Source organism: Artemia franciscana, chromosome 13 (genome assembly GCF_032884065.1).
Source record: "Artemia franciscana chromosome 13, ASM3288406v1, whole genome shotgun sequence".
Taxonomy (NCBI): Eukaryota; Metazoa; Arthropoda; class Branchiopoda; order Anostraca; family Artemiidae; genus Artemia; species Artemia franciscana.
The window spans coordinates 9,695,502-9,709,305 of NC_088875.1; the positions used below are offsets into that span (position 1 = coordinate 9,695,502).

At 36.7% G+C, this 13,804-nt stretch overlaps 1 protein-coding gene across 1 annotated transcript; it reads right to left on the reverse strand.

Moving 5' to 3' along the window:
* Window positions 1–104: 104 nt before the first annotated feature.
* LOC136034488 (chitin-binding domain protein cbd-1-like) lies at window positions 105–13,460 on the reverse strand. Its single transcript, XM_065715704.1, has 2 exons — window positions 13,342–13,460; window positions 105–1,585 (listed from the first exon to the last, which is right to left on the reverse strand). The coding sequence occupies exons 1-2, from the start codon at window positions 13,391–13,393 to the stop codon at window positions 135–137; spliced, it is 1,503 nt and encodes a 500-aa protein (XP_065571776.1). The 5' UTR covers window positions 13,394–13,460; the 3' UTR covers window positions 105–134.
* Window positions 13,461–13,804: the final 344 nt, after the last annotated feature.

Sequence of the window (13,804 nt, forward strand, 5' to 3'; positions counted from 1 at the left end):
GAAAATTCTTCTCCAACATAGCCAAGATCTTAGGAATCAAGGAATAAGCTCTTCCATTCCCTAGGTAGAAAACAGAACAACATAAAGGTAAAAAAAGAAGAACGTGATAAATATATTCGTTTAATAAATATGTTTTAATTATTGAAATTGAAGCTGTAAGTTTGGCAATTAGCCTCGGCTGGGTCTAAGCATTGTTGTTCTTCCACACTGAAATGCAAATTTCCAGGACATAATTGAAATATCGGGATGCTATTGGCACATTGATAAAATGAGTGGCAGTCAAGTGGGTTTGCAAAGAGTCCGTCCGGCTCTGGGCACTCAAAATTAGGATCTGGAGTCACAGTTTGAATATTTGGAGATGTTCGAATAAAATCACTTGTAGTGCAAGATGCATCTGTTGTGCATCGTTCCATTGCAGCATCATATAAGGTTCCATTTGGACAGTAGAGTAGCCAGGCATTTCCGTTGTCGCAGTTTATGTATGATGTACAGTCTTCTGGATTGGGGAAAAATCCATTTCTAATAGAGCAGTCAAACCACCACACAGGAGTTGGCTCTGTAATTGGCTCCTCAGTTATATCGTCAGTTACAAGCTCTCTTTCTTCTGAGGCTGTTCCACATGGGGGAGGAACGTTGAAAGGGAAGTCACAGACATTGTTTTCGACGTTGTAAACAAGTCCTGGACTGCAGACTTGTTCGTAAGAAAGTCCTCCAGAACAGACAAAGTAGCTTTCGCAGTTATCTGGGTTAGGGAAGTAACCATCTGGCTCTGGGCACGGAAATCTTGTTCCACAGGGCGGAATAAAGTTATCTGGGTAATCACATGCTAGAATGTCTGGATTAAACGTTAGTCCTGGTGGGCAGGTCTGTGCAGTTGAGCCGCCATTTGCACACTGATAAAACATTGAGCAGTCTTCATGAGGAAATACACCATCACCTGGGCAAACAAAAGGTTCACCTGGAGTGGTAGTTAGATCTGGTTTTTGAGATGTAGTGGGATAAGAAGATGTGGTAGGTACTTCAGATGCAGCTAATGTGGTGTTTAGAACTGGTTCTGTTCTGTTCACAGTAACTGTTGAGGAAGCCGTTGTTTCTGTTACCTGTGGGGTTGGACTTCCCTCAGGTAGTGTTGATATCTGACTGCAGTCTACAGCGCTAGGATAATCACAAGATTCCGTCTGGGGATTAAAAACTAGACCATCTGGACATTTGACTAAGAAAGCGTTGTTATTACTACAAACATAATATGATGAGCAGTCATATGGATTTAGAAAATTTCCGTTTGCGGATGGACATTCAAAGGTTGGAGTTGGGAGCTTAGTTGTAGTCGTTATTGGGGCCTGTGTCGATCCATCGGGTAGTGTGCGATTTGTGCAGTCTACTAGTTCTGGATAGTTGCAGCCAGCCCATTTAAGATCGAAAAAGTAGTCCAATTTACATTGATAAAGGGAAGCTTTCAAATTGATACATTGAACGTATTTGTCACAAGTTACCCACGGGAATGATCCGCCTGCATCTGGACACTCGTACTCCGGTAAGGTTCCGATTAACTCATCTTCAGGACCAGCGCGTAAGCAGTAAGCCCCTGCAAAAAAGAAAAAATATTATTATTTTATTGGGAAAATCGAATGGAACGATTTTAAACCGCATTTCGATAACAATAAATGCTTTTAACGATTCTGTTTTTTGATGGTGATTAATAAAAATGAAGAAGAAAAATCCAAAAGATAGGTTTTTCAGAGATAGGCTAGAGCTGCATCAAAATTTAAGAGGGTAGAAATGAAGTCACATATTGCTCCAAACTTAAAACTCAAAGAAAATACTATCGACTGACATGTGGATCCCGAAACCAACAAAAAATAAAATGAATAATCCCATCAAAGCAAAGAAAAGATATATTAGTATAGGTGAAAAAATGAATCCTTCTACAAGCAGTTGTTAAAATGAATAATCAAGCTTTAAAAGAACAGGAAGTAAAAAAAAAACAGGAATAGAGCTGCTGCCCCTACCCTACCCCCCTAACCTTTGAAATGCCAAATTATCAATTGCGTTCTATTGAAAATGATTTGAGTTTTTAACAGTGTTGTTTTTATTTGTTAAAAACTGGACAAAAAAATCCCCATAATATTCAAGACTGATGGAAACTACTAATCTGACTAGACTGATTGTTTAATATACAGTTCCCGAAAGTCTTATATAATTATCGAAATACATAATTATCTATCTATATATATATAAAAATAAGTTGTCTGTGTGTGTGTGTGTTTGTGTGTGTGTGTGTGTGTGTGTGCGTGTGTGTCGAGTGACGTCATGTTTGTGTGTCGACTGACGTCATGTTTGTTGATTGACGAAATTACACACCGGGACATCGGAACACAAATGACGACCGAGACACCGGGACATCTATATCTATCTATATAAAAATAAGTTGTCTGTCTGTCTGTCTGTGGATCAGGTGACGTCATGTTTCTGTGTCGGCTGACGTCATGAAATTAGTTGTCGTCATTTTTGCTTTGACGGTGACGTCATTAACGGTATTTAAGACATTTGTTCACGGAAAAATGTTTAATTGTAAAATGACTGAAGAACCTACAATGGGGACGCCGGGGGCACAGGCGGGATGTATAAATGACGACCGGGACACAGGGATTGTTCGAATAGAAATTACAGACCGGGACACCGGGACACAAATGACGACCGGGACACCGGGACACAGGGAATATAAATGACGACCGGGACACTCAAAGAGAAATTACAAACTGGGACACCGGGACACAAATGACGACCGGGACACAGGGAATATAAATGACGACCGGGACACAGGGACACATCATTAGAATAATGAGGTATAGATCTGAATACAGATTGTTTTTCCCATGGACAATTATATGTTGCATGTTCAAGAGTCAGTAAACCTGACAATCTATTTATATGCACAGACAATGGGACAGCGAAGAATGTTGTATATTCGCATGTTTTACGTAGTTAAAAACATATATTTATATCTATCTCTATTCACAGGTGGGACACAGGGACACAACTACAATGGCGCGTAACTAATATGGCGCGTAACGACTTACGCGCGCGGGGGGGCTTGGGGGGCGCGAAGCGCCCCACCAACTAGGTGTTGGGGTGGCGCGAAGCGCCACCCCAACAGCTAGTATATATATATAAATAAGTTGTCTGTGTGTCTGTGTGTCGAGTGACGTCATGTTTGTGTGTCGACTGACGTGATGTTTGTTGATTGACGAAATTACACACCGGGATATCGGGACACAAATGACGACCGGGACACCGGGACATAGGGAATATAAATGAAGACCGGGACACTCAAAGAGAAAGCGACCGGGACACAAGGAATGTTCGATTAGCAATCACCATCAACAAAGCACCGGGACACAAATGACGACCGGGACACAGGGAATATAAATGACGACCAGGACACTCAAAGAGAAACTACAGACCGGGACACCGGAACACAAATGACTACAGGGACAAAAATGACGACCGGGACACAGGGAATATAAATGACGACCGCGACACTCAAAGAGAAATTACAGACTGGGACACCGGGACACAGGGAAACAACAACAACGGGGACGCCGGGAGGCACAGGGGGATATATAAATGACGACAGGGACACAGGGAATGTTCGATTAGCAATCACCATCAACAAAGCTCAAGGGCAATCATTAGAATAATGAGGTATAGATCTGAATACTGATTGTTTTTCCCATGGACAATTATATGATGCATGTTCAAGAGTCGGTAAACCGGACAATCTATTTATATGCACAGACAATGGGACAGCCAAGAATGTTGTACATTCGCAAGTTTTACGTAGTTAAAATATATATATATATCTATCTATATTCACAGGTGGGACACAGGGACACAACTACAATGGCGCGTAACTAATATGGCGCGTAACGACTTGCGCGCGCGGGGGGGCTTAGGGGGGCGCGAAGCGCCCCCACATACTAGGTGTTGGGGTGGCTTGAAGCGCCACCCCAACAGCTAGTATATATATAAGATAAGTTGTCTGTCTGTCTGTCTGTCGAGTGACGCCATTATAATGATTGAGCTGTATGTAAACCGAAAAAGAAAAAAAAAAGGAAAAAACTGAAAAATAAAGGAGAAAAAGAAAACAAAAAATAATAAAATCTGTATATATACATAAAAATAAGTTGTTTGTCTGTCTGTCCGCATATGACGTCTAAATTATTTCATCATATACCAATTTAAAAACGAATGTGTACAAGCTGAGTTGGTAGAGCGTTATGTTTCAGGTTTTAGGTCCGAGAGGTTCCAGGCTCGAACCTTGAATACAAAAGAAGAAAAAAACTAAAAAAGGTAAAAACTACAAAAAAAACTAAAATGAAACTACTAAAAAAACTAAAATAACTAAAAAATTAAAAAAAGGTAAAAAATTTAAAAAGAAAAAAAAACTAAAAAAAAACGAAAAAAAGGTAAAAACTACAAAAAAAACTAAAAAGAAAAAAACTAAAAACTAAAAAAAAACTAAAAAACTAAAATCTGAAAAAGAAAAAAAAACTAGAAAAAGGAAAAAAGGTAAATGTAAATGTTAAAAAAGGTAAATGTTTAAGGGGTAAATTTTTGGAAACATTTACCAAAAAGGTAAATGTTGGTGGGGGCGTGAAGCGCCCCCACCAACTAGGTCTTGGCCAAAAATCTACCCAAATCTAACCCAAAAATCTAGTTCTATCAAACAGTTCGTGGTAACGAACTGTAAGTATGGAGCGACTCGGCTCAATAGTAACCAAAGCTCTTAAAAATGGAAATTTGATACCAATAGATACGTCAAAAGAATCGGATTTTGATGCTGATTTAAATACGTAAGTTTCATCAAGTTTGTTTCCACCCATAAAAAGTTACGAGCCTGAGTATATTTGCCTTATTTTCGATAAAAGGGGGAAACACCCCTTAAAAGAATCGTAATGAAAATCACATCATCGAATCATAGAATCGTAATGAAGATCACACTATCAGATTCAACGTATCAGAGAACTTTACTGTAGAGGTTTCAAGCTCCTATCTACAAAAATTGTAATTTTTTTTTAGAAGAAAGACCACGGATGTGTTTTTTCTTTTTTCTTTTTTTTTTTTTTTTTTTTTTTTGAGACCGATGCATAAACCTTAGTAGTCCAGAAGCGTCATACAATTACTTTACTTTATTTTTGTGGTTGTAAAATTTTTATGATTCAATCCAAAAAGATCAAAACGTGAAACTTTTTACTGACAAACTTTTTCCACTCATAGATCTTCGCCATGGACATTGTTCGACAGGTAATAGTGGCATTGACTGATACTTATTGATTGATAGTGACTGATTGACTGACTGACTGATAGTTGACAGTAAATGAAATCACTGTTATATGGATAGAAATAGAAAAATGAAAGTTTTTTTCACGTGAAAGTGAAGAGTGGCATTGACGAATATTAAGAATATAAAGAAGTATTTTTTCTTAGACCAAACTATTTTTCCATTTCTTAGACCGCACTGTTTTTCCATTTGCAATTGAAATGAAAACATATTAATAACGGGTAAGATTATTTAAGAGATTGAAAAACAAAATAAAATTTTTCGACACAAAAAATAATAATAATAATAAAAATATTTTGGCTTCGTATCATAAAGCCTTTACTAACGGAGAGGAAGTATAAACAAACCTAGGTTAAACAAAACATGAAGAACGAAGAAACCACGAACGATATACATAAAAAAACGAAAAGAAACTCACATTTAAACAAAATCTACATTACAAGAAACAAAGCGCGAGGCAGGAAGTCTACTGTATACTGTTGTATGTGTATTTTCAAGTTAATCTTCTGATATGGGACTATTTAAATAGAATCCACGTAATAAAAGTCCAATATTAGAAGATGTACTCGGACATAGACATGCAATAGTATGCATCAGGCATTTCTCCCCTGTGCTTTGTTTATTGTTACGTGGATTTTATTTAAATGTGAGTTTGTTTTCGTTTTTCTTCTTTTTATGGCACTTGGTATTAACCAAGTGACATATAGCGATCGCAAATTCTGTCGGTCTGTCGGTCTGTCTGTCCCGGATTTGCTACTTTAGGCACTTCCAGGTAAGCTAGGACGATGACATTTGGCAGGCGTATCAGGGACCGGACCAGATTAAATTAGAAATAGTCGTTTTCGCGATTTGACCATCTTGGGGGGGGGAGTGGGAGGTCGGTTAATTCAGAAAAAATAGAAAAAATGAAGTATTTTTAACTTACGAACGGGTGATGGGATTCTTTAATTCTGAAAATAAAAAAAAAATGAGGTATTTTTAACTTACGAAGGAGTGATCGGATCTAAATGAAATTTGAATTTGGGGAATATCGTGTCTCAGAGATTTTATTTTAAATACCGACTGGATCCGGTGACATGGGGGGAATTGAGGGGGGAACCTAAAATCTTGGGAAACGCTTAGGGTTGAGGGATCGGGATGAGGTTTGGTGGGAAAAATAAGCACAAGTATTAGATACGTGATTGACATAACCGGAACGGATCCGCCCTCTCTGGGGGAGTTGGGGGGAGGGTTAATTCTGAAAAATTAGAAAAAATGAGGTATTTTTAACTTACTAAGGAGTGATCGGATCTTAATGAAATTTGATTTTTGGAAGAATATCGTGTCTCAGAGCTCTTATTTGAAATCCAGACCTGATCCGGTGACATTGTGCGGAGTTTGGGGGGGACCTAAAATCTTGGAAAACGCTTAGAGTGGAAGGATCGGGATAAAACTTGTTGGTAAAAATAATCTTAAGTCCTAGGTACGTGATTGAAATAACCGGAATCGATCCGCTCTCTTTGGGGGAGTTGGGGGAGGAGGGTTAATTCTGTAAATAGTGAAAAAATGAGGTATTTTTAACTTACGAAGGAGTAATTGGATCTTGATGAAATTTTATGTTTAGAAGTATATCGTGTCTCAGAGCTCTTATCTTAAATCCCGACCGGATCCAGTGAAGGGGAAGTTGGGGGGATCTAAAATCTTGGAAAACGCTTAGAGTGGAGGGATCGGAATGAAACTTGGTGGGAACAATAAGAATAAGTCATAGATACGGGATTGACATAACCGGAACGGATTTGCTCGCTTCGGGGGAGTTAGGGGGAGGGTTAATTCTAAAAAATTAGAAAAAATGAGGTATTTTTGACTTACGAAAGAGTGATGAAAGTAAAACAGTTCAAAATAGGGATGATACCTTTTTATTGACAGTGAAATATAAAATTATTTAACTGGATATTTCGAACACATATACAGTGTTCATCATCAGCAGTAAAACTAAAAGACATGAATAAAAATAAACAGAATTTATACCTAATAAACTAATTACATATAGTTTATTGCTCTTATTTTTTTCAATGCAACAACCGAGGCAAATCTCCTTGACCTTTTCGGTTCCGGTTCATTAGATTTAACTGACGTATTATGTGGAGAGAGGTCATAGCTCTTAGGTGAAGTGATATTTACTTTATTTGACCTCAGTAAATTATCATAAATTGAGTTCAATCCAAATTCACCTGTATCTCTGTTTATGGAATTATTCTTGAATAGAATTTTTTTAATTTCGATTGTTTCCCTGAAAGTTTGCTTTAAACCTTGGTCCCTAGAAATCAAAGAAACATTTTCAAACAAAATAAAATGATTTGGAAAATTAAAGATATGCTCCGCGAGGGCCGACGTGAAATCTTCAGGTTTGGTACTTTGCTTTAAAGACGATGAAATGGAATTATGATGTTGTAGCAATCTCGTTCTTAAATTCTGGTTAGTACGTCCCACATAAGAGCTTCCACAAGTACATAGAATTTTATAAACCCCACTTTGTTGCTCTACGGAAGTCCGATCCTTTCCAGAATTTAAAAAACTTGCCAAAGTATTACTACCTCTTAAAGCTACCTTTAAACCATTATTTTGTAAAATTATTTTAAGTTTTTCACTCAAACTTGGAACATATGGTAGAGAACAAAAGATATCTTTCTTTTCTGTTGTTTCCAGAATATCGTCAGAACATTCTAGAAATTTTTTCCTTCTTTTCGAAAAAGTCTGGTCAACTAACCAACCCGGATATTGGTTACTTATTAAAATGTCTTTTAGCAATAATAATTCCTCCTCAATGAATTTTGGAGAACAAATTCTAAAAATGCGGTCAGTTAAAGATATGATTAAACCAATTTTTACTTGGCGGGCATGACCGGAGAAAAATGACAAAAATCTGTTATTGTTAGTAGGTTTTCTGTAAATCTTAAAATCCAGACTATTTTCATTTTTTAAAAGAAGGACATCCAGAAAAGGAAGTTTATTATCCTCTTCTAATTCTATTGTAAATTTTAAATCCCCTCCCCAAAAATTAAGATGTTCTAAAAAACTTTTTAATTCCTCCACCCCATAATTCCATACTGAAATTATGTCATCCATATATCTCCCCCAAAATTTATGTTGAAAAAAATATGAATCTAACGCTATTGTTTCAATATTTTCTACAAAACAATTTGCTAATAAAGGACTTAAAGGGGCCCCCATAGGTAAACCATTTACTTGTTCGAAAAAACCCCCTCTGAATTGAAAAAAATAAGAGAACATATTGCACAACCTAACTAAACTCATAATTACACCGACCTCCAAAACTGTTTCACCACCAATTAAGTCCAAATTTCTTAGTATCTTTCTCTCAAGAAGAATTTCCGCTGCTTTTACATCAATACTCGTATACATTGACACTATGTCGAAACTTGAAATTATAGAATTTGAAGAAATCTCAACTTCTTTTAGTTTTTTTACAAGTTCTGACGAATTCTTAATGTAAGAAATTTGTGTAGACATGAGTGGTTTACACAATGACACTAGCCACTTACTCAGAGTGACATAGAGGGTTGGAGGGGGAAAACAGAAATCTTGGAAACCGGAAATCTTGGAAAACGCTTAGAGTGGAGAGATCGGGATGAAACTTGATGGGAAGAATAAACACAAGTTATAGATACGAGATTGACGTAATCGGTACGGATCTGTTCTCTTTGAGGGAGCTTGGGGTTGTTAACTTGGAAAAATCTGAAAAATTGAGGTATTTTTAACTTAAGAACGGGTGACCGGATCTTAATGAAATTTGATATTTAGAAGGAACTCATGTCTCAGAGGTCTTACTTCAAATCCCGACCAGATCTTTTGACATTGGGGGTAGTTGGAGGGGAAAACCAGAAATCTTAGAAAACGCTTATAAATGTCGTAGATACGTGATTGACGTAACCAGACTGGATCCGCTCTCTTTGGTGGAGTTAGGGGTGGGGTTCAGTGCTTTGGCGAGTTTAGTTCTTCTGGACGTGCTAGGACGATGATAAATGGTATGTGTGTCAGGAAGCTGCACAAATTGACTTGATAAAGTTGTTTTCCCCGATTCAACCATCTTGGGGGCTGAAGGGAGAGGAAAAATTAGAAAAACTGAGGTATTTTAGCTTACGAGTGGGTGGTTGGATTTTAATGAATTTAATATTTAGAAGGACCTCGTGACTCAGAGCTCTTATTTTAAATCCCAATTGGCATTAAGCATCTGATTTTCCTCTTAATCTATTGATTCTTAGAATTCTGCTAGAGCTCATACCATATGAGCTCTTGGGTCCTGTCTCTTCCGACCTCGTCACAAGTGCCATATGAGCTCTTAGCTTTTGTTTGTATAGCGTTTATATTTTCTTTGTTTTTTCACCTTCTGTTAAAGTAAGATTCTTTTTCCGTTGATTAGTCTTATTTTTCATTGTCATAAAGAACTTTGCCCGTTATTAATAGATTTTTCTTTCAATTGTACAAATATGAATGTAAAGGGTGACATCAAAATTTAGAGTGAATAGATTTTTCTATAAATAGGAGTGGAGATCCCCCCCCTCAAAAAATATTCCTTCTGTTCATGTTGAAGTTTAACCTTTTTACCATAATGCTTGAAGAATTAATCTACGCGTTTAAGTGTCTGGCTATTTTAAAAAAAGACGGAGAAGCGTAAAAAGGGAGACTCTGAATTGAATAGATGGGTCTTTGCTCCTTACTTTCAGTTGAAAAAACTTTTTCGTATTTATTTCTTCATTTTTTTTTAAAATAATGCTGTAGCATTCATGGAATTTCTTTTCCCCCATGAAAAATTCCTCCAAGGGAAGATCCTCCCACGTACCCCCATCCCTCAGTCCCCTACCCCCAACCCAAAAAATCCATCTGAAAACGTCTTTACTCTTCCAAATAACCATTACTGTATGTAAGCACTGGTCAAAGTTTGTAACTTGCAGCCCCTCCCCCAGGGACTCTGGGGGAGTGCGTCATCCCAAAAGATTTAGCTATTATATTTTTTGACTATGCTGGACAAAATAACTATCTTAAAATTTTGATCTGTTGACCTTGAGAAAAAATGAGCTTCGGAGGGGGCCTAGATGCCCTCCAATTTTTTTGGTCGCTTAGAAAGGGCACTAGAAATTTTAATTTCCGTTAGAATGAGCCCTTTCGACGTTCTAGGACTACTTGGTCGATCCGATCACCCCTGGGAAAAAAACAAAAAAAAAACTAATAAACACGCACCCATGATCGGTCGTGATTGGTACGAAGTTCCACATTTTAGTAGATAGGAGCTTGAAACTTCTAGAGCAGGGTTCTCTGATATGTTGAATACGATGATGTGATTTCCGTTGAGATTCTATGAATTTTAAGGTGTGTTTCCCTCTATTTTCCAAAATAAGGCAAATTTTCTCAGGCTCGTAACTTTAGATGAGTAAAACTAAATTTGATATATTTATATGCTATATTTATATAATACAATATGTTTGACATAATATGATATATATTTAAAATCAGCATAAAAATTTGATTCTTTTGATGTACTTATTAGTATCGAAATTCCATTTCTTAGAGTTTTGTTTACTATTGAGCCGGGTCGCTCCTTACTAGAGTTCGTTACCACGAACTGTTTGAAACGGAAAGAACTTGATAAAAGGTAACTGCTTCCTCAACATTAGGGCTGTTTTTTTTTCAGTTTCTTTTTTAGTTTTCACGTCGCTCTTTACTTTCATAAGAAAACAAAAATTCGGTTGATTAAAAGGTAAAAATTGGAGTTAAATATCTTCTGCAATTTCCTTACAATAGGGTGTTTTTGAAAATGGTGGGAGATGTAGAAGCCCTCTTATACTCAGGATTTACTTGGTAAGATTCAAACTTTAAAATTGTTTCTGTTGGTTTTTACGTCATTTTTGGCTTTGACATCATTATTTCTTTTTTTAACAATGATTTTTTGGTTTAATTTGTGTTTTTTATTTTAAGTTTTGAAGCAGCCCATTTAATAAATCAACATGTCCTTCTTGGGTTGGTATTTAGTTTCTTATAATATTCGGAGGATTATATAAAGCTCAATTTATCATTATTCCGGTACTAGAAAAAAAGTTCTCAAAGTAGAACGACAAGGAAAAAATAAACACGTCAGTGCTCTTTTTTGAAATTCCCAAAAATTGTCTCAGAAATTAAGTTTTATTCCTAAGATAAAAATAATTAGCAGTTGTTATTCCTGAATCCAACTTAAATGATTTTTTTTTCAGTAGGTAGCTTTTTTAAACACAATTTTTTTTTTTAACTTTTACTTATTAAGGGGAAGTTGGAGTGAGAATACACGATAGGGGAGATCGTAAGCATCCAGTTGCAGGTTTACTGCAATAATGCAATTTTGATTTCAATTCGCCTCAATTTTTGTTTGAGGCGATTGAGGCAAATCCACTCCTCCAATACTCCACCTTTTAATCGCCACTTTACAGCAGCTCTGAGAGATGGAAATGAAAGGTTCTGGTCCATAACCTTTCAAGCCTTGGCCGCTTCATGTGCTATCTTATTAAGCTCAATCCCCGAGAGTCCAGGGTAATTTATCAGAGTAATTATATTTCCTTTGGATGCAAGACTGGTCATTTCTTTGGCAGCTTTATATTCTGAAGAGCCTTAAGGAATACTTGGTTATCAGTTAGAATACACATATTTTTATCCGTGCTCTCTGTCTGCATCAGTGTTTGAGTTGCTTGTTATATTCCAAACATTTCAGCCTGAAAAATCATTTTCCCAATTTTTTGGAAAAAAAATTGGCAAATTTTCCCAATTGAGAGCCAGTTATCTCTCTCTCCAAATCAGGTTTTTTCTGGTATATTACTATTGCGGTTCCTGATTTTTCATCAAATCGTGAACCATCTGTGAAACAAGCTATCGCGTCATTCTTTTGAAGCATCTCATCCTTCTGCTTCATTTCTTCTCTATCCCATATGCCGATCTGAATCTGCCTTTCGGGTTTTACTTGTAGGATTATGCTATCCCTAGGCATCTACAGTCCTTTAACTTCAGCATCATTGACTTATAGACGTCAACATGGTTTTTAATTTTCCCATTTCGTATCTGCTGTTTTTTCTGTCCATTGACCACTAATCTGCAGTCTGACAAGTCTTTTTGCTGCTTCTTCCATTAGAAAAGCTTGTATAGGTCTAAGTCCTATGAATTAACTCCGTGGATATCGTGGATGTTTCATGATGTACTGACGTTATGATTATGCATACTAGTCTTTGCAGCCTTTTGAAAGTTATTTTTGGAATTGATCCATCCCACTACTCCTTATGACAAAATCTTTCTGATAATAGTCTTGTAAAGCTACATTGGCTTACTAGGAGCTAAGCCCAAGTTCTTTCCCACCAGTCATTGATACTGGACTACGGAAGCTGGAGCTTTCCGTGCTTTCTCTGTTCAGCGAGCTTTCTAGCTCCACTGACGATCAAAGATGATTCCAAAGTACTTCACATGTCTTTTCATCGAGATCTAATGGTCATAAAGTTTTAGAGCAAAAGGGGCTTGGACTTCCTTCTTTTGTGAAATCTACCACCTCTCTTATCGCGAACTCTGGTTTTAACATGGCACCATTTGACAACACCAATAAAAATCTACAATAAACGATGTTACCAATTGTTTATGGCAGTGGAAGTGGGCAGCTGCATTAATAACGTCGGCGATAAATAGACCGTTTCTTTTTTACCACCCAATGTGTGCCTCGCAATACCATTCTATTCACCTCTAAAAAATTGTTGGTAAAACAGAATGCTATCGGTAAAAAATCGACGGTAAAAAAAAACGCCAATTGTGTCACTGGCTTTAGACATGACTTATGCGTGTCTATCGCTCATGATCGCCTTGTGTATTTTCTTGTATTTTTTTGGGTTATATGTGTTCCCTTATTGTTGTTTTTATCTTATGGCTACTTTGCCATTGTAAGACTGTATGTGCTGGTCAACACTAAATAAATAAATAAATTTAGTTATCATTACCTGAAAATACTAATGTAGATAATAACAAACAATTTAAGAACATGGTGTCCATGTAGCTATGGTGACTGATAAACACTGGTTACGATCTCTTATTATAATTTGATGTATTCTCTTATCTATTCATGATAGATATTTAAGGATTTTGACATATCAGTATTGACGTCTGAAAATTTACAAGAATTCGTAGGATTCCAACGAATGTTGTATTTCCCAAGACTTGGACATAGTTCATGTTGATTTTAAGATTTCTCATGTCGATGAAATACAAAAAAGTTATTCTATCGGAATCTGAAATTCTTCGTCAAAATATTTTGAACCCTTTTTTTTAGCAAGTTTTATCGTTTTTATTTCAAGATGTGTACTTGCTACTGTAAAGAACTTGTTAAACCGTTTCTGGTTGAACTGGTCAACATCAAATATTTAGTACATGTTGGGTAAGCCTGCTATTCTATCCTTTAGATGG